General features: G+C 30.3%; 4 protein-coding genes and 1 non-coding gene across 7 annotated transcripts; 4 read left to right on the top strand and 1 right to left on the bottom strand.

The window, feature by feature from the left end:
* The first annotated feature begins 872 nt into the window (after positions 1-872).
* LOC110638015 (probable WRKY transcription factor 43) lies at positions 873-2,060 on the top strand. Its single transcript, XM_021788416.2, has 2 exons — positions 873-1,505; positions 1,742-2,060. The coding sequence occupies exons 1-2, from the start codon at positions 1,123-1,125 to the stop codon at positions 1,917-1,919; spliced, it is 561 nt and encodes a 186-aa protein (XP_021644108.2). The 5' UTR covers positions 873-1,122; the 3' UTR covers positions 1,920-2,060.
* A 344-nt stretch (positions 2,061-2,404) lies between these two features.
* On the bottom strand, positions 2,405-10,144 carry LOC110638053 (E4 SUMO-protein ligase PIAL1). 3 transcript variants are annotated; one of them, XM_021788456.2, is made up of 16 exons: positions 9,686-10,144; positions 9,092-9,164; positions 8,255-8,320; positions 7,767-7,832; positions 7,588-7,670; positions 7,317-7,368; positions 7,152-7,223; positions 6,450-6,517; positions 6,326-6,374; positions 6,127-6,211; positions 5,940-6,038; positions 5,747-5,798; positions 5,581-5,632; positions 4,712-4,828; positions 3,726-4,643; positions 2,405-3,468 (listed from the first exon to the last, which is right to left on the bottom strand). In XM_021788456.2, exons 1-16 carry the CDS (start codon positions 9,850-9,852, stop codon positions 2,716-2,718), a joined length of 2,772 nt encoding a protein of 923 aa, XP_021644148.2. In that variant the 5' UTR covers positions 9,853-10,144; the 3' UTR covers positions 2,405-2,715. The 3 variants fall into 3 exon arrangements, with proteins under 3 accessions (XP_021644148.2, XP_057997471.1, XP_057997468.1); XM_058141488.1 differs by lacking the exons at positions 7,588-7,670; positions 9,686-10,144 and adding an exon at positions 9,514-9,532; XM_058141485.1 differs by lacking the exons at positions 7,152-7,223; positions 7,317-7,368; positions 7,588-7,670.
* A 4,066-nt stretch (positions 10,145-14,210) lies between these two features.
* LOC110638066 (late embryogenesis abundant protein Lea14-A) lies at positions 14,211-15,518 on the top strand. Its single transcript, XM_021788478.2, has 2 exons — positions 14,211-14,664; positions 15,086-15,518. Exons 1-2 carry the CDS (start codon positions 14,459-14,461, stop codon positions 15,333-15,335), a joined length of 456 nt encoding a protein of 151 aa, XP_021644170.1. The 5' UTR covers positions 14,211-14,458; the 3' UTR covers positions 15,336-15,518.
* A 503-nt stretch (positions 15,519-16,021) lies between these two features.
* TRNAA-AGC (transfer RNA alanine (anticodon AGC)) lies at positions 16,022-16,094 on the top strand. Its single transcript has one exon. It is a non-coding gene; the product is annotated as a tRNA-Ala (tRNA).
* A 4,200-nt stretch (positions 16,095-20,294) lies between these two features.
* LOC110638054 (late embryogenesis abundant protein At1g64065-like) lies at positions 20,295-21,172 on the top strand. Its single transcript, XM_021788458.2, has one exon. The coding sequence runs from the start codon at positions 20,386-20,388 to the stop codon at positions 21,043-21,045; it is 660 nt and encodes a 219-aa protein (XP_021644150.1). The 5' UTR covers positions 20,295-20,385; the 3' UTR covers positions 21,046-21,172.
* Positions 21,173-21,335: the final 163 nt, after the last annotated feature.

Below are 21,335 nucleotides of genomic sequence, written 5' to 3'. Positions count from 1 at the left end.
ATCCGTGATTTTATGTCTATGTACATGAAATAATCAGCTAATTAAAAATAACACATAGCTGCTTTTTTATTACGTGGTGCTGCGACAAATTTGGAATTGAAGGGGTCTTAGTTTGGTGGTCAATAACATTTCTTATATGAGAAGCCCAAGTTATTTTATTGGATAATAATAATAATAATAATAAATCATAGGCAGAGCACCCAATAAAGAAAGTTAATAGTATGAATAATATGTTTTGGAATTTTTTTTTGTTTAGATCAACTTATTATGAAGTGATGGAATTTATTTATTAAATATATAAATAATATATTTTTATATTTTGAATAATAAATTAAATTTAGATAAAAATTTCACATTATACAACTTCATAAGCGGGCGGAATTTTAATGCTAAATTACAAATCCTTTGCTGCTTGCGTTGCATCAAATTTTTTGCTGAAAATATGCAAAACGAAGAATCAAGCAATGATGAATAATATCCTAAGAGGTTAAAGATACTACTATTGGGTTAATAACTGAGTGATCAAATATCCATTCTTGAGCGATTATCTTATATATAACTCAACAAATTAAGATTCATATCTTAATAGCTCTCATCCCTCCGGAAATTAAAATAATAATAATAATAATAATAATAATAAAATAACAGACCAAGCAAGCCGTGACAAGTGCGGATGAAGAGCGTGGTCAATCCGGAGTCGCCGGGTTCCTGTGCGTGCATTAGTCGGTAAACAGCACTATCATGCTCGTTAAACTTGCCTTAGAAGCCCTTGGATTAATTTGTTGCTACAAGAGATAGAGAAAGAGAGATTGCACGACATGCATTTGCCTTGGTGATAACGATATGGATATGTTGAGTACGTTTCCTTCTACTTAAGGGCAGTTGAACAGAAGTAGTTGAAATGTAGTTGGCTTTACCCTTGGCTGCAAGACACAGATTTCATTTCAGACTAGTAATATTAGTCCTTTCAATATCTATCGAATAATCCCTTTCCCCTCTCTCCATCTCCAACCTCTGCTCACCTTCCTCAACTTTTCTTCACCCTTTACTTTATTTATATGTATATATATAATCTCCAACATCCCCAGTTCCTCTCTTATCATTCTCTTTGGAGCCCCACAAATGGAAGGTCAAGATGCCCCACCTCTACCATTACCACAACTGCCACCCTCTCTCTTCTCACCTTCACTTCTTCCTTCCTCATCATTGCAACCTCCCTTTATTGAGCCTCAAGTCCTTCAGGATATTGATTGGGTTAGCCTTCTCTCGGGTCAATCCGGGGTAGGAGATCAGAATAGGCCACCAACGATGGAAAGCGCTTCTGTGATAGCTGAGGAAGAAAAGAAGGAAAACAAAGATAGAATGAGAAAGAGTGGCCGAATCATGAAGAAACATAGTCGGCCTAGGTTTGCTTTTCAAACTAGGAGTGCCGATGATATTCTCGATGACGGCTACCGCTGGAGGAAATATGGCCAGAAAGCTGTGAAAAACAGCTCATATCCCAGGTGCTAATAATATTTAAATACATCATCTTTTCTACGTTGCATTGCATGGCATTTTAAAAAAAAAAAAATATACTATACATGCTTAAAATATATAAAAGCCTTAGTTAATTAACAATTCACAACAATTCAAGGTCTTTAATATTACTAATACCAATCCATGCAATACTTGTCCAATTTGTTCTTTAGCATCATATTCTGATTTTTGTTTTTGATTTTTTAAACTTGGAATGAAAAAGGAGTTACTATCGCTGCACCCATCCCACCTGCAATGTGAAGAAGCAAGTCCAAAGACTCTCCAAGGACACGAGCATAGTAGTCACGACTTACGAGGGAATTCATAACCATCCTTGCGAGAAGCTCATGGAAACTCTAACTCCTCTTCTTAAGCAGATGCAGTTCTTCGCTAGGTTCTAAGTTCACTCTCAGCTGTAATTAATTGGTGTTCAAGAACAAATCAAAAGCAGAAGTTTAATGATTCTGTTCTTGGCATTCTGCAATTTATATATACTTCCTGTACTTGTTATTATATGCATACATGCAGTAACCTCGTGTCAATACCATAGAATCAATAAACTTTTATAGAAGACTTGCAATGTGATAGATTGATCGACGGCTCGATCGAGATCCACTATAGCTAAAAAACCCCATGTTCATGTTGGACCGCAGTCAGATCACTTTATAATTACCACAACTGTGTTTCAATTCATTTTGAGTAATTAATCACGAATCTGGGCTGCAAAAATCTCATATATCCCTTTATCTTAATTCTCCTTTCCAGCCTGAAGTACGGTGATTTGAGTGCTCCAACGTTTTGTTGCCCTTCAAATTCACATAAGAAAACCTTACCTTCGCCTGTTATAGTAATCAAGATATGTGATCATGTGTTTAAGCAACTGGGCACTTGCAAAACTATGTATAAGGTATTAGAAGCAGAGCAAATAAAATTTTCCACTATCCATTTCCATCATTGTGCGTTGAGGAAACTTCAAGCTAACATCCAGTAATAAATGCAGCTTAAACCTATCACTCCATTCCTGTGCTAACTTAATAATTTAGTATGGACAATGCTTAACAAAATACGCTGCAACTTATTTTGCATGCAAAGGAACCCCAACCCACGTGATGACAAAAGTTATTCAGCCATTTTATCTCCCGAGTCCATTAAGGTTGAGTGCTTGAAATGTCAGGCTGAATTGGATGAGTTTGTGCCTTAATTTATACGAACATTGCTTCTTTTCGTAGCAAGTCCACGCATTTGCTGTGCAGTGGGAGGAATTGTTGTGAGCTTGGATGGATTTTGAGATGACTGAGCAGGTTGGGTTGGTCGAGTCATGAATTGCTCAAGAGCAGCAGCATAAGCCTGGCCTTTGAGGCTTCCCCTCATCCTGCCTGTGGGCCGCCAGTTTTCTGTTGATGCAAATGCCCCCGAGGTTTCAGCCACTGGGACTGGCTGTACAGTCCCAACAGCACTCCTCCGCTCAACAGTTGTTCTATTATGCTGAGCACCCGTGTTATGAGTCAAGGAGTATCTTGCTCCAGATGCTTGGAGTTGAACTGCCACAAATGGCGGTGTTCTTGTCATCTGGGACATTGGTTGTGAAGGTGTCCTTTGGGGAGGTCGATTGTTATTTACAGTACCTGCCACTTGATTGGCACTAACTCTTTGATGAAACTGGATTTGTGCCTCAACTGAAGGATGGACCGTGTTTTGAGATGGAATTGTGGCTTGAGTAGTCCTTGTGCTAGAAAGATAGGAATACTGTGGAGCTTGGAACATATTTTGAGAGGGGCATGTAGCATTTGCCCCCATGCTAGAAGAACTGCAATGCTGTGTGAATTGGTAGCATGGAGGCAGTCTATGGGATTGGGAGCTGCTCGAAGCAAATGGAACTTCTGTGGGACCATTGAGAACCTGCTGGACTACTTGATCAGAAACACGGCAACTTCCACTACCCTCCCAGTTCTCCATTGACAAAGTAAATAGTGTTAGAAGGCAAAAATGCTAAAGAAGCTCACGAAAAGCTTCTTTTCCTTTTCCTATCTAAAGTTCTGAACCTTACCTAAAGCATTTGGCTAAAAACAAGATTCACAGAATGAATAAAGAGAAACTGAAAATAGTTTATCACAGCTGCTTGCAACAGATGAAGAGCAAAATTGGACCATATGGCTATGTAATTAAAATGTGAATCCCATCAAGAGAGACAAGAAAAAGTGACTTACCTGTGTCAATAAATTATTTAGTGTCAAAGATGAAGCCACATCTGAGACTGGCAAAGAACTTACAGGCACTCTACCAAACTGTTGACCTCTTTCTGTGCTCCCATTGCAAGTGATCCCAACATCAAGTGGCACTAAAGGCATGTTCTGGTAAGAGGCAAAAGAGGCTCTATTTGGCATCCAGGAAATTAGATTTCTCATTTGTTCAGATGGCCTTGAACACTGGGCTTGGTTTGGGAAGTTCATAGTTGTGACTGAAACTCTATTTGCATTTTTTCCATATTCATTATTTGCAATCGAGCTATCAGCCCTGAACTGATGCAAGTGGACATTATTGTTATCTAAAACTCGGTCATGTGATAGAGAAGGGGGCACCTGATTTCCTTCAATTACAAAAACAGATTCTTGATTCAATACAGGAGAAACAAAATTAGTGTGGGCAGATGGAAGTGTAGGAGTGAAATGAGGAAAGTCAGATATTCCAGCTGTTGTACTGCCAACCATGCTTGGACTAGGGACTGCTGAACTACAAGGAGTAGAAAGCATTGATGATAGAATTTTTGAACTTTCCCCTATTTGCACAGGAGCATTTTGAAGTGCGCCACCTGGGTTGTTTGCTTCTGATGATACAAGATTTTCAGAAACAGGAAAATGGAAAAGATTATCCTGGAAACGTTCCTTGCCTTCACTTTCCAGGGTGCCCATACTGTGACTAGCATCAGCCTGTTTCATCTTAAGATCGGTGACATTGGCTGGGACAGATGAAAACCCACTAGAACCATGCACTTCAGGCCTTTCTCCTTGACAACCTTGGGTTCTGCCATATGCTTGATCTATATTGTCATCACTACCAACAACCTTCCAAGAACCATCTGCTGAGACTATCACATCAACAACATTCTCTCTAACCTCCCTCAAGATCTGAAAATGTAATATGGGTTTAACTGGAAATTTGAAAATGAAAAGTAGTATTATCCAAAATTAATTACCTTGGCTATGTTTTGATCCATGCGTATGTCTATGCAACAGACAGACTGGTTACAAACAGGGCAACACCATGAAGGCCTTGTTGAGTTTAGTATCATGAAACTCTCATAGTCAAAACACTAGATCATGTCAATAAAAGCATTTTAGAAAAAGAATTTGACTATAAGGATATCTAGGACAGTAAAATCAAGCAACTGCAAGCAAAAACATAAATCTTTTTCAAGCCATTACCGTTAATTCTCTGGCAAAAATTTCAGTGTGTTTTACTTTTTTCTTTTAGCACCATATAGAGCTACTATAACTTAAAAATTGTAAGTCATCCGATGATAGAACAAATGAGATTGTGCAGTAATCCAGAAATTACTCAGCATTTGCATCTGCTCTACAGCTCTCATGTAACTACATCATGATATTTTACAAGTGTGTTACATAGAGCATTAACTTACGAGTCAACTACTCTATTGTTACACTTAACACTTGACAGCCTAATAAGAATTTCAGTGGGGTGAATAGAGTGAAGCTTGGTAGTCTAGCCACAGCAATGCAATATTAATGGGTATAATTTGAGGGGGGGAAAAAAGGAAAGAATCTTGCCTCTACCGAACGAAAAAATTATACCAGAATGACGCATAATTGAAGAGTTTTCATGTACAAAAACTTGTCCAAGTCAGACAAGCAAACTCATGCAATTTGATCACGTTGGTGTTAAACCATTCAGCAAAACAAGTTCAGTGATGTTTTGTCCTCATCAAGTTAACTATACTAAATTAATTATTTAAATTGCACAATATCACAGGCTGGCCTCAGCTTAACCTAATATTTTCAACATCATAGCAAAGATTAATATTGGATCTGCCTATAGAAGTCTAACCTGATAATGTTTGCAGCAATGTCCCTTGACAGGAGTTCTGATACGTCTTTTACTGTTAAATAATGAAAGTAGAAGCAATATTAATAATCACAATATCAATATCAACCAATTAAAAAGCTAATATCAATTTGAGCAGTTAGTTGAACAGTAACAATAATATGTATACCTTATTGGGCAGTTTAGAGAAACCTGTGATGGTTCGGCCACAACATCAGAACCTAATATTTTCAACAAGCGAAAAAGAAAATGATAGTTCAGTGTCCTAATGTCCAAGAGAAAATTTTGAACAAAGTGAATGCTACGCAGTGCATAACTAGATACAATATGGATGGTTATGTGGTTTAGTTCAGTTCTCTTACTGGAATCAGATGGAGCAACTGGCTGAACATAATTTTGTAACTCTGGAGTATCAGAAGATGACTTCTGATGGATGTAGGCTATAACAATGATATAGTCACCTGTAGAATTTTAAATCACTCTATCAACATCCACTAGAATTTCAAGAAAAGATAATGCTTATAAGTGGAATTTTTCCATCAAGCATACTATCAAACTGTCCAACAGCTTGCAAAAAATTCATTCCATGATTGAGCATTGTAGTAATATTTGTTGGCAGCTGTGGTCCTGTGTCCTGATCCAAATAGCAATACATGACAACATAAAGCTATAAGGTTAAAATAGTTCACAGAAGAAAATGGTGTTGTTAAAATTCTTTAACCCTGAAATTTGAGTAAGAAAAACAAACCATGGAAATATTAATCCTCCCCAGTACTCCCTCCCCATTTAGCAGAAAGCTACAGAGGATAAGGAAAAGAAGAACATCAGATTAGGTTTATTCTGCATGGTAAGGCAGAGAGAATGAAACATACTTTGCTTGAGGTGGAGTTTCAATACAAGAGGATGTGCTTATGTTATCTATTTGAGCAACAAACAGGCCCTGCTTGCAAATAAAGAAGTGAAAGAATTTTAGTTATCTGATGTCCCATTTACTCAAAAAAAAAAAAAAAAAAAAAAAAAAAAAACAGAACATCCAGTGCAAACTTAATCATAGTGTGCAGACTAGAGGTCAAAAAAATATTTCCATATACATATATTTTTAAAAAAAGCCAAAAGTTGACATTTCCTTCAAATGGAGAATGCAGCACTTTCATACAGACGCATTTAGATACATCCATTAAGAGAAAGCTGAGCTAAGTAATATTGCAGCCCACAATATGATTATGGACAAGAACTAAACATAACAGGATATCATTTTGCATCATTTGCCTCTGGCATTTGCCAGTCTAGAATACTATTAGCTAACTGCCATAGAATAAAAGTTTGACCATGCCAGCCCGAGTATGAAACTTGAAGATGAACTCAAATAAACAATAAATGGAAGGCACAAAAGACATCAAATGCATCAAAACAGATATCATAAATGCCTAGCAAATAGAAGTGAACATGGATTTAAAGTACCATCTCAACAGCACAGGATGATAAATTCCTATGAATAACTCTTACATAGTATTGACTGATAAAAAAAAATCATTGCAATTGATCCAATAAACATATTTTTACAACAAACTTACAATTTCCACTTGCACAGGAGCCAGAGTCTTTTTTAAGATGTGAAAGTCTGTCATAATAGTTCTATATCCAGGCTACCAAAATATGAGGAGAACGGTAAGCAATTTAGTTAAAAATATGCATGTATATGCATGCCTGTGTAAGTAGTTACTTGTTTAGAAACCTACCTTGATCTTAAGAGACACAAGCACATGGCCCATTTTTATTTTTGGATAGAATCTGTGAGCATATGCAAATGCACAGAGAAGTGATCAATAAACTTCCATCAATGGAACTGAGTAAAGAATTGCATTTTCGAAATTCCATTTGCTACAGTGAATATAAAAGCATCATATATTCAATTGGTGATCACTGAACAAGTGAAAATTTGAACCTCATATGATGCTGGACATCCAAAAATTTCTACAACAAAGCCTACTGAGTATGAGAATTCTATACCTATCCATGATTCTTGAAATAATGGAAACAGCATAGTTGGGTTCAACATTCACATCCTCAACATTAGTGAAAATTTTCCCGACCTAAGTACAAAAAACTCATATAAAACAGGAAGAAATATGAGGTACAATGAAGTATCCCCGCCAAAGAGGAAAATTAAGAAATAAATTTGCACAAACCTCCTTAGCCAGAGTAAGAAGGTTGACAATATCTTTATCTGGAAACCATCCCATCTTGCAAGCATTCTGATGCATGCATCAAGGAAAGTTAAAGGCATTTAGTGGATTCAAAAGTCAAAAAGAAAAAATAAGTTATAACTTAGATAAGTAACCATTACTAGAATATGCTACTCATTGAAAAAAAAAAGTAAAATGTTCACAGCACAAGTTTGATAAAAATATTTCGAGCTGAGGGGAATAGGAGACACAAGTCGTTTACTGGTCATCTACCTACTTGTGGAACTTTTGTTGTTCAAACATTATTTCAATCAGTGTCATTCAGATAACCAAGTTATGTAAAATATAGTCAATTTAATAATTCTCCTTCATGTAAAGGTAACTTTCTGAGGAAACTTGTTCCACACTTGAGCAGTCGGCTATTATGGTGTAAAAACTAGATGCAATAAACTCAAAATATTTAACCATCAATGATAAATGGTAACTATTACCTTGACAGAAATCATAAGCACCATGACTGCTGCTTGAATGGAGAAAGCATCACATTGCTTATAAACCTACATGGCACAGGGTTTCAGGATAGAAAGAAAACAGAAGAATCTGCATATATTTTCAAAATTCATTTCTGTAGATCTGACAATTAACTAGGAAAACGCCAAAGTTCACTTGCAAGGAAGAGAAGCATCTTGAAACTAATTTAGATGTGAACTTTCCCATTAGGAGAGACATTACGGTGGTAAAGACATCTCTGCCATATCGGCCTAGAAAATTTTTTCTTTTTTTGTGCATTTCTTGTTTACTTTTAGAGACTTATAATTGGTATACTATTCTCTATGTAGAAGCTCTCTCTCTCTCTCTCTCTCTCTCTCTCTCTCTCTCTCTCTCTCTTAAATCCTTCACTGTATTGATTTGATTCTGTGCACTTCTCAACATCTTCTTCACTTCTTTTTACTTTTGCCCTTCCTTTAACAACTTTTAAGCATGAGTACGGTTGCAAACCAACCATTACAATCATGAACATGACGATAGTATCATCAAGTAAAGTAGTCATATAGAGCAAAAAATAGTACACATATACAACACCAAAACTAGATTTTGATAACTCAATTTGTTTTCCAAATTGTTTTTCATTATCAAGAGAATCTAAAGAAGAATAAATACAAGCTTATTACAGTTAATAAAAGTTCCTCCAATTATATCCTATACTAAACAGGAATCTTCTTCTGGCATGCCAAATTTCATAATAGAGCAGTGAATGCAATCAACAATGAAAGATGTCCATAATGTGAAGTTAACATGACATACTTCAATCCATACCAACAAGTTACCTGTCTGAGCAAAAATGGCAGTTCTTGAGCTCTTGGTGGTACCTCATTGTATGCAACTGCATAATCGATGACTCTGCATTTGTTAAAGAAACACACATACAAATTAGGTAGACGAATAGGAGAAAATGCACAACAAGAAAACACAAGGAAAAGGTTGAAGACAATCATATTGGATGGATCATAAATCAAATGATGTCTCTGATACGTGGTAATTAAAACAAGTTATCTGAATTTCTTTTGCTCTGTAACATATCACTAGCGAATGCGTACGTCAACTAACTAGCTCAATGACTAATTAACTCGGTTTCCATATAACAGCTAATAGAATAATCAATTACACAAAACGAGAAAAGGAAGAAAGGAAGAAACTTTCCTTATCAACCAATTATTGACTAGCGTGAAGCTTCGTGTTCATAACTCACTTAAGAGAAATTCGAAATGTGAAAGAGTCTTCAGTGGGTCATAGGGTAGCAAGAAGGGCTAGTGGACTCTTGCTAAATGCTCGTAGAAAGTGGATTCTTTTGGGATAAATTATTGATTATTCAAGAAAAAAAAAAAAAAAAGAAGAAGAATATGAAACGCTAATGTGGAGACCTTGCCAAATAAATGCAGAGATCGGACAATTGAGTGGGGTCGGTAGGCTGATCAGAAGTCATTTTTAACGCTAATATATCGGCCACTTTCCCCACCAAAAGCGACGCGGCCATGCCAGGGCTCAGGTCACCTGGTACACTCCTCTCTGCTCTTTCCAGTCCCTCCATTTGTCTCTAAACAGCCAGCTTCTTCATGCACATTAAGCAAAGACCGCAACTTTCTGGTTTCTCATTGCAAAAAACAAAATGAAGCAACAGAATGGCGAAGGCGTTTTAGTTTTCGTGTGGTTTCTAGATGACGAAATGGACCTTGCATTGCTAGTTAATTACGAGGTGGGAAGGAGGGGATCACGGTAAATAGTGGGAAACTAAAAGGCTGACATGCGAGTCCTGGCTTTCTTCGACGCCAAGGACATGACTGCGCCGTAGTTGTGACCGTAAACTGTAGAGTTGAGGGTATCAATAATTGGTCGGTTTCTAAACCAAATTTAATTGAAATAATAAAAAAAATTAATTAAATTGCCTTATTTTAAATTAGATTTTTTTTTGGAACAAATTAGTTTAAAAAATCATATTAAAACAATTTAATTGTTTAATGTTATAATTGATTTTTAATTCGTTGGTGGCCGTTTTGGGTTGGAGAGTCGTGAGCGAGTAATTAACACTGCCATTTTAGGACTCTGCTGTGGAGAGTCGCATGCCCTTCTTGCTTTTGTATTTCAACTTCTGCTAGTAGAGGTAACTGTAGCATGGATTTGGAAGGATTCTGTCAAAGTCGCTTACACTTTTGCTTTATTGACTTATTCTATTATCTCCTATTAGAAAAGCTAAATGGGAAAAGTGTTTATCTTCGCTTAAAAACTCTAACTTTATTCGTTTATAATATTTTTAAATTTATAAATAATGTTTACAAGTTAAAAATTAAATTAAAAGAGAATAATTTTTTATTTTAATATTTATAAATTAATTAAATTAAATATTTTATTATATTATTTTTATTTAATTTTAAAAATTTCATCATAAATTTTATTTAATTTTTTAATTATTTTAATAATATTTATAAATAATTTTTTATTAAATACATTAAGTATTTATTAATTATTTATAAGTACTTTAATTAAATATATAATTACTTAAAATTTTAAATATTTATAAACTCAAATTAACTTATAAATATTAATCTAATTTTTATAAGTTAAGCCAAACACTCTCTGAGTGAAATATATTTTTAAATTATTTGTTAGTAATTTTTTTAAAAATTATTTTATATCTAATAAGAATACAATTATTACATTATCAAGTTCCGTCTACTTAAAAAAATTAAAAATATTATTCATATTTTCCATTATTTGAAAACAAAAAATAAAAATGTTACAGGGAAATCATTTTCTTAACGATGAAAAAAATACTTTTCAAGTTTAAGAAAATAACTTTAAATATTGAAAAATCATTTTCTCCATACTTATTTGATTATTAATGTAATATTTATGTTATGCATGAATAATTTATAATTTTTATTTTTAATTTAATTTTTAATTAAATCCTAAACAAAAATAAATTATTATAATTAAATTAAATTTTAACTAAAATTTTTCTGTTATTTAATTTAATTTAAATAATTATTTTTAATTTAAATAAAATTTTATCTGTTATAATAATAATTTTTTAATTAATTTATATTGTAATTAATTAAAATATTTATTTAATTCTTTTTATATATGTATTAATAGTAATTTTCATTATTACTTTTTTTAACATGTAATAAAATTACATTTTTTAAAAAGTAATTTAAATTTTATGAAATTTTTATATTTTATCTCATCGATATTTATTTTTTGTATATTACAGAAAATATATTAGATTAATGAGAAAAAATATTATTTTAAAAATATATAAATATTATATTTTTTGTTATTAATATAATAAAAAATATATTAAATTACTAATAGTGAATTAAATTATTTAATTTTTTAATAATAATAAAAATATATAATATTATTATTGATTAAAAATAATATTTCACTATATTATTTTTAAAAATACTATATCTTTAAATTTTTGTAATGTATAAATTTTTTTATCAATTTAAAATATTTTTTATAAAATAATTATTTTACAAAAAATATTATTACTTTATATAAAATTATTATATAAATAAATACATTTCATAAAAAATAAAATTTTAAAATATCATTATTTTTTATTAATATAATAAATATTAAAAATATATATTATTTTCAAAAGGATGTTGTAACTTTAATTTTTTTTTAAATCACATTTACTTGTAACTAAAATTTTGACGTAATCATATTTATGATAAAAATATTTAGAATATCAAATAACAATATCTCCAAAGAGTAACATACTTTGTATAGAAAGTTTATTAGGTTTTTTTTTTTTTTTGGGTGTGTTATGCGCCCACTTAGGCTTTTAAATTATTAGGATAGTAATCAATTAATGTATTTTTTTTTCTTTTATTTTCACCTAATTTTTTATAATAAATTTAATTATTTTTTAATATCATATCAAACAATAAAAAACAATATATTTTAAAAAAATATTTTACAAGGATAAGTTATTTTCTTAAAACAAATAGAGTTATTATATAAAATTCAATTAAAAGTTTTGTATAATTTACTATTTATTTTTTTTATTAATATTTATAAAAAAATCGTTAATTAAAAAGAATGAAGTCAACTTAAATTAAATTTTTATTAAAAAAAAAATCAAAATTCATCTCTTGTTGCAAGCTGCCCTCTACCCGTCTACCCTCTATCTGGGTCGCACAGCCAACCCCCACCGGCGCTCACCCCACACAATCAGCTCACTCACCTGTTTCTCTCATTCACACAGCCAGCACCACCCACTCCTCTCTTCCTTATTCACACAACTAGCCCCTACCGACCTTTATTCACAAATCAAAGCCTCCTCCCATTTAATTATAGGTTTTTTTTTTTTTTTAAATGTAAAATGCATCTTATATTAAGCTAGCATATCTTACAAAACAAAAGGCTGAACACCAGAGGGAACCTCCTTCATCCACAGAGACTCAACTTCAATACAAAGAACCAACTTCGTTTTTAATTCTATTAAATTGATTATAATTGAAATTAAACTTCATCATAAAATGTGAAATTTTTGTGTAATTTTGAATTGAATGAGTGATGATTGATGCATCATGAATAATCTCATGGATTCAATAAAATAATAAGCATAGAATTTAAAAAGAAAAAGAAAAATTCACATGGATAATTAATGCAATCCACAGAAGTTGGGCTATATCTTAAAATATGAGCCGAATGTATAAGATGAGGCCCAATATTCGAATCATTGAGTTGCTTTCCGTTTATTTGGTGCCAGTTTTAGAGGCCTTGAAAGTGACCAATTTACTAAAAGAAAAAAAAGGTAAAATCTTCTATTTAGCTTTTGTATTTATTTAAGAAGTTTAATTTAATATATTTAAAAATTTTAAATTTAAAAATTAAAATTAATGGGTTAAATTTATTGATTTAAATAAAAAGTTAAAAATTTAATTTCTTAATTTTAGAATTAAATTTTTTATTTTATTTATTTAAGTCTAAAAATTAATAACATTAATTTTATGATTTTCTTTATTTTTGAGTTAAATTGAGTTTAAATTAAAATTTTTAGATTAAATTGAAAAAAAAAAATAGACTAAATTGAAACTCTCCCGATAAATAAGGGTTGTAATTGACTTTTAAGCAAAAAAAAGTTATGCATAATAATTTTGTTTTAGTTGTTAATTATGGTGATATTAATGTGTATTCATATATTGCATGCAATAATTATTTTCAATTTAAATGTTAAGCTAGCATGCCGCTGAACCAGAAAATTCAATTTAAAAAAAATAAAAAATAAAAAACACATTTTATCTCAAATTATTAGTTTATCCTTGTATTTTTTTAATAAGATGAAAATAAAAAAGATCAAAGAAAAAAAATCTAATATTAAAATCGTTTCACCTCAATCCAACAGTATTGAAAGGAAAGAGCATTTGAATATTTTCAATGGAATCAAATTCCATCTTATCAATGGCATCCTTGGGGTCAAGTGAAAACAGGATGGGGAATTTCCCCTCTGTTGATCTCAAGTCTTTGGAACAACAAGTATTAGGGGCTATAAAAATTACACTTGGCAAGTGAAAATCCTTTGTTCTAAAATAAGATTAGAAAGCGGAAGCTACCAGCAGAATAGCACCAGAACAAGGACCCTGAATCTGTAATAATTTTCATGAAAATACGTCATTTGCCTGACAAAATTTGCAAGGAATTTTCCCTTTTTTCAGAATTCTAATCTTAACTTCAATTTTCCATCCTTTAACCACATTCAAGTGAAGCTGCAGGCAAACAATTATACATGGAGGTTAGTCATCTCAAATTCAACTATTTCTGAATTAGTTTTAGCAATTCAGTTCATCATAAATTGGAAACAGTACGATGGAATTCACGATATAAAATAAGTGAAAAGCGGAAAGATTCCTGCGCCCATTTGTGCGTACTCCATGCCCATCCCATGTACCATCTGCCTTGAATTTGAAGCTGAAAAGAGACGGATGAAATTAAGTATTACACAGATCTTCTAAAACGGAGAAACCACGAGCTGTACACGAAGTTTCCCCACATGTCACGATCAAAGCACCTACCGAAGAATCTTATCAAAATAATAGCTATATAAGCAGTCCTTTAGCAATCAATCTTTCTATATTCTTTCTTCATTTTGATATTTTGTCTTTCTTTCCTATTCTGCAATTACAATGTCGCAGCTGGTGGACAAGGCGAAGAATTTTGTGGCGGAGAAGGTAGCCAACATAAAAAAGCCGGAGGCTACCGTCTCAGACGTGGATCTGAGTAGCGTCCACCGTGATCGCGTAGAATATATTGCCAAGATTTCTGTCAATAATCCATACAGCCATCCACTGCCCATTTGTGAAGTCTCCTACACTCTCAAAAGCGATGGCAGGTTCGATCTGCGATCTCTTCTCGTTTTCCTTTCCTTTTCATTTTTAGTTCTGGTGCTTTGCTTGATCATTGCCGTATTTATCTGATAATTACTGTGTATATATTCCGGATCATCATATAGCAAAAAGTCTGATTTTTCATATCTGATATTTATTAATTTTAAGAAATTGGAATCAAACTATAAGATTTTTCGTTTTTGATTTCAGCTTTGATGAAATTTAATGATTCAAATTTTTTTTTTTTTTAAGGAAAACACTCAATTTTGATTCAAATGAAAATGTATAAGATGATTCTAATTCAGTTCAAATTAAACTAATTCCTTTCAGTTTTTTATGATTTTAGGAAGTTTGCAAGTGTTTTACAGGTTTAGTATGTTTAACTGATAATGTTAATGTGATTTGTGATTGGTTTATGTGGAACAGAGTGATTGCATCAGGGAATATGCCTGACCCTGGATCACTGAAGGCAAGTGACATAACAATTCTGAATGTGCCAGTGAATGTGCCGCATAGCATACTAGTGAGCCTGGTGAGGGACATTAGCAGAGACTGGGACATAGACTATGAATTAGAAGTGGGTCTCACCATTGACCTTCCTATCATTGGCAACTTCACCATTCCCCTCTCTAGTAAAGGCGAGGTGAAGCTCCCCACCCTCTCTGATTTCTTCTGATACCCTCGCCTATTCTGGCTTATGCCTTCTTCTATATCTTGCTTTTGTTACCAATCAAAGACCTTTCATTACTAGTGTGAGATATGGTACTGTAAACTTGTGAATGTTTAAACTCTGAAAGACCTGTTGTTGCTGTCTTCACACAGATTTATGTTTGAATCATTTTCTTCATGAACGAAGATAGATGCATGTGTTTTGCTTTGAGCATCCAATGAAGGCTGATATTACTAATTAAATCTTAAGTAATGAGCCACTCAATTTCTAACCAACATGGCTTCGGCTTAAGATAGTTAGCTTGAGCAAATTTGCTATGTGATTATCAAAATTAATTATATAAACATGACCTCCATTGCCATTATCATTAACATTATCAATCACCCTTCAATCCATCACAAAATTATTGTATTGTTAGCTTACTATACCATTAAAACTTCTACTTGAGAAATATCAGTAATCATTATGCACAACAAATTTAAAATTAACTCATTGATTATGGTTGATTTAACTAATAACATTTTTTTATATGTTTAAATATTATCTAATCAATATATATTGCTCTATTGCAGCTAAATTATTTTATTTTAGTATCAATTCAACTGTAGTAATACTAATAATGTCCGGTTACAGGCTTTACAAGAACAGTAGCTGTTCGTAATTTAATAATTTGTGAAATTACAAAGTGAACTGGGGATGTAGCTCAGATGGTAGAGCGCTCGCTTAGCATGCGAGAGGTACGGGGATCGATACCCCGCATCTCCACTTCTGTTTTTGCGTACGTATGGCTTATTTTTGCATACTGGGAATGTTAAAATTTGATTATTTTATACAAACTTTGACGGGATCTTGCTTTATCCCTTTAACTCTGTTTGTGTTTTCTGTGCCTTTGTTTGTGTTTATTTTTCAAAATAACATTTTAATTAAATAAAACAATATCATATGTGTTATTGAAATTTTTTTTTTTAACATCACAATCACACAATATGTGGGAGATGATTAGTTATTAAATTAATAGAGTGAATCAAATTTACAATCTAACTTATAAAATATTGATCAAAGATAAATGCAAAATACCTACATTTTGTATCTCAAGTTACATGATTTGATTCCGTTACTATTTTGATATTTTTAAAAACAAATTGTACGGAAAGTAATTAAAAAAAAAAAAAAGAAGAAGAAAGGCAAGCCATCTTTGATCTACCACAAGGATCAATTAGCAACTTACCAGCTACCAATAATCAACTGCATGAATCAGTAAATTTGAATATATGAAATTTGAAAACGGTCAAATAGGTTGGTGTACTCATTAATTAATTTTAATTTAATAATATTAAATTTAATTTTACTAAAAAAAAGATAAATTTTAACAATCGTCACTATTTTACAATCAATCCCACTAACTTTTTATTTTATAAAATAAAATTTTCTAACTTTTAATTATTTATTTATTAGATATTTTATTATATAAAATTTAAAATTTTAAGAAGTTTTAAGTCACATTTTAAAATTAAATAATTATAATATTATAATTAAATAAATTTAAAAATAATTATTAAAATTTATAAAAAAAAATACAAATTAACATACTCCACGCATCATGGAGATGCTAATGAGTTACCTATTTTATTATGATATATAATATATGTATTAAATTTTTTGTTTAAATTCTGGCATGCCGGGCAAAACAAGTTTCCCATTTATTAATTATGTGGAAGAAATGTTGGGTTGTAGTTGGTGGACAATTAGGCAATTAACCAATACCCTGCTGACTGCATAGTCTGCCAACGTTAGCAGTTTCTTGATATTCTTTCTTTTCAAGAAAAATAAATCATTTTTTATTTTTTTTTTCTGTATTATAATATATTGCTATGAGATCGACTGAGTTACCTTCTTTTCTTTTAATTATAAAAGTCTTTCCTTTAATCTAGATGACAAGCATTTAGGGTTTCCTTTAATTGAGTTGGGGATTGGTTATATAATAATGTCGGATTATGTCTCAGCATAAAACTTTCTCATATGCAATTTAATTATGTTTTATTATTAATTTCAGTTCATATAAATGGTGAATAGTTAATTGTTTTACCATATAAACATGACAATAAATATGATATTTGTAAAAATTATTATATTCAATCTTGAATTTGATTAATATTTTTAAAAATTAAACTCATTTCAAATTTAATTAAAATTTATTATCAATTATTCGAATTCGTATTAAATCTGATTATTATTACTAAAAAATATTTGAATCTGTTCAATTTTAAGTATTTAATTAATAATTTATATAAAAAATTATTTTTATTAATAATTTATATTTTAATTTTTTTAATAATTTCATAAGATATTTAAATTTTATTTTATTTTATTTAAAATAAAAAATATAAATATTATTATAAAAATATATATATTTTATAATTAATTATATATTTATATAAACATATTTGAATAATGAATATTCATAATGTAAAACTCAAATTTGGCTCAATTTCATCACAGATATTATTCTTCGAACTCGATCATTTTTAAACATGATTATATACTATTTAAATTTATACTATAATAATTTAATTAAGTCGAATACTCACACAAATTTTATTTATTGTTATCCCTATATATTATACTTAATTAAATATTTCAAAAATTAATGACCAAGTCAAATCAATTAAATATCTAGGCACTAAAGGTTTAAGAAAGAAGGCAGTAGTTCTTTAATTTAATCAAATTGGTAGAAAATTGGTAAGCATGGACGTGACAAAAACTATATGTTAATTAGATGTGTGATTACCAAAAAGGATTACAATTTGCCATAAGTCAACATTCAATGCTTGAATATCTTTGGTTAGGACAAAATACAAAATATATTAAAATGCTGCCACTATAAATTCGATTTTATATAAAAATAGTTTATTAATATTTAAATTAAAATTATATATATATATATATATATATATATATATATATATATTGTCACATGACATACAATGAGAAGGAGTTAGACTTGCTAAAATAATAACAAATTAAATACTAATTAAATTAGTAAGAACTTTCATAATTATTTACTTTTTATACAATGATTAATAAAAAAATCTCCACCCACATTAATAGGAAATTACTTAACTATTTTTCAACTTATTTCTCTTTTTTTTTTTTAATAAATTAATTTCACCCATTTTAGTAAGAAATTTCTCAACTAATGCTTAGTAGAATTTTTTTTCCTTCTTTAATTTAACAAATGAAATTAGTTTTCACTCGTAATTATAGCAAATTGCTTAACTAATTTATAAACTAATTAATAGAAAATATTTTATTTAATTGTTTTTATATGCAGATGTGATTATGTAAAAATAATTTTATTTAATTTTTTTAATTATTTTTTCCTACACATATTCATGGAAAATTTAATTTCTTGCATACATAAGAATTATTATATATCATAATTAACCTGAAATTAATTTATCATTTAACCATTTATTCTCAAAAGAAAATTAAAAGTTAATTATTATTTTATTATCTTTTATATTTCACATAATTATAGTTAATATCATTTTCTTTTCTTCTTTATAAATTTAGAACGTATTATTTATTTAATATAATTTTGATATAGGTAAAATAGGTCACCAAAAATAAGATGTAGAGTAATTAACAAAAAAAAAAGTACAAATATTTTTAAATATGTATTTAATTTATAGAATAATTAAAATTAAATTTATAAAATATATTATTAATTATTATAGAAAGCATAAAAATTTAAATCTATAAAAATAAATATAATCGGAGAAAATAAAATTCTTAGATATTATTTAAATTTATAATTTATGATCACTATTTTATTATTGTTACTTTTACTTAATATGAAAATTTAATGTAATTTAATTTATATGCATAAATTGGTTTAAAAATATATTTAAGTATAAATATAAAAAATATATATAATAAAATAAAGAAAGTAAATATAAAATAATAAATTAATAATAACCATGTGCAGGCACTCAAGGTTTAGAAAGAAGGCAGTAATTCTTTAATTTAATAAAATTGGTAGAAAAATGATAATATTAGATGTGACAAAATTCAAATGTTAAATGAATATAGTGCAATGCATTATATAATTGAATCGATGAAATTTGATTTGATTTATTTTTTAATTTATTGTTTTAAAAATATTTTATTATTAATTTAGTTATCTCTTATTGGTATTCGAATTAATTGAATTTATATTAATTAATATATTAATTATATTTTTATTAATAATACAATATTTAAAATTATTATTTTTATAATTTATTAATAATATCTAATTGTAATTATTATTGTATTAATAATAAATCTTATTTATTATTTTTATATATAAAAAATTATTAAAATATATGTTATTAACAATAAATTAATTAATAATACAAAATATATATTATTTTTTCTATTAATTCAATTATAATTAATAATCAATTGAATATTTTAATTTTTGTTAGGTTGATTTTTTCTCAATTTCAGTTTGACTCAGTTATTATAGTTAGAATCTATTAAAAGTTTAATTAGCGTAAAATTTAGTTTGATTTTATTTGATTAACCAAATGCCCATTCCCTAATGAACATGTAATTACCAAAAAGGATTGCAATTTGCCATAAGTCAACATTCAATACTTAAATATCTTTCGTTAGGACAAAATACAATGTATATTAAGATGGGTTATTGTAAATTCGATTTTATATAAAAATGAGTCCATTAATATTTAGATTATATCGAATTAAAATTTATGCATTTATTATTTTGTTTATAAAATTTTTAATTAATTTAATATAAATTTTAATATGAATATTTAACATAAAAATTATTAAACTTATTGGGCTTATATTAAACGCGCCAAATATGTTAAATCAAATCAAATGACGCTAACAAGTTGAATAAAAGTTGAGCTTGCCCTCCCCATTGGTGCTACTGCTACCTCATGCATTACTTAATTACATTATAAAACCACAACACAAGCACTTTCAAGTTTCAACCACCACCACTCCGACCTTAATTAACCATTTCCCTTGTTCTTCACTATCTCCGGCCATGGTGGAACACGAGCAGGTAAGGCCTCTAGCCCCGGTTACAGACCGCACAAGCAGCGATGACGAAGAATCTGCCCTTCTCTTAAAAAAGCTGCGTCGCAGAAAATGCATGAAATGCTGCGGGTGCATCACAGCAGTATTGCTCGTCCCCGCCATAGTGATCGTTATATTAATTTTCACCCTTTTTCGCGTCAAGAACCCTTCAATCAGATTGAATCGTGTGATCATCACTCATCTCGAGCTAATCAACAACACCATCCCTAAGCCAGGGACCAACATGTCTTTGATTGCAGATGTTTCAGTGAAAAATCCTAACATAGCATCGTTCAAGTATAGTAACACCACTTCAGCCCTTTACTACCATGGAGAGCTTGTCGGGGAGGCTCGAGGCCCGCCAGGCCGCGCAAAAGCGCGACGTACCTTGCGGATGAATGTTACGGTGGATATAATCACTGATAATTTGCTTTCCAACCCAAATCTGAACACTGAAGCGGGCACGGGGCTCCTGACCATGGACAGCTACTCAAAAATTCCAGGGAGGGTCAAACTTCTGAATATTATTAAGAAGCATATTACAGTGAAGATGAATTGCACTATCACAGTTAATATTTCATCCCAGGCAATTCAGGCACAGAAGTGCAGGAAAAAGGTTGACCTTTAGTGGTACATATTGGTATGCTTAATTGCCTCTTGTTTTGTTTCTTTATTATTATTACTATTATTTTATGGATTGTGAGATATAGACGTATATTTAGTTTCCTATATATGTAAAATACTTCTTTGTTGAACTGATCTTGAAAAAAAAAAAAAAATTCAGTACGCAGATCAAATTTATAATCGATTAAGATTATATTTCAGTAATTCAGATTGGTTTTGAACTAAATTATAAAACTCTTTTTTGAAATCTCGAATTAGAATCAAAATCAACGATTCACATCCTTAGTTTCAACC

The sequence above is a fragment of the Hevea brasiliensis genome, chromosome 2, assembly GCF_030052815.1.
Source record: "Hevea brasiliensis isolate MT/VB/25A 57/8 chromosome 2, ASM3005281v1, whole genome shotgun sequence".
Classification (NCBI taxonomy): Eukaryota; Viridiplantae; Streptophyta; class Magnoliopsida; order Malpighiales; family Euphorbiaceae; genus Hevea; species Hevea brasiliensis.
The sequence above is the reverse complement of the archived record's forward strand: the minus strand, read 5'-3'. Positions and strand labels throughout refer to the sequence as shown.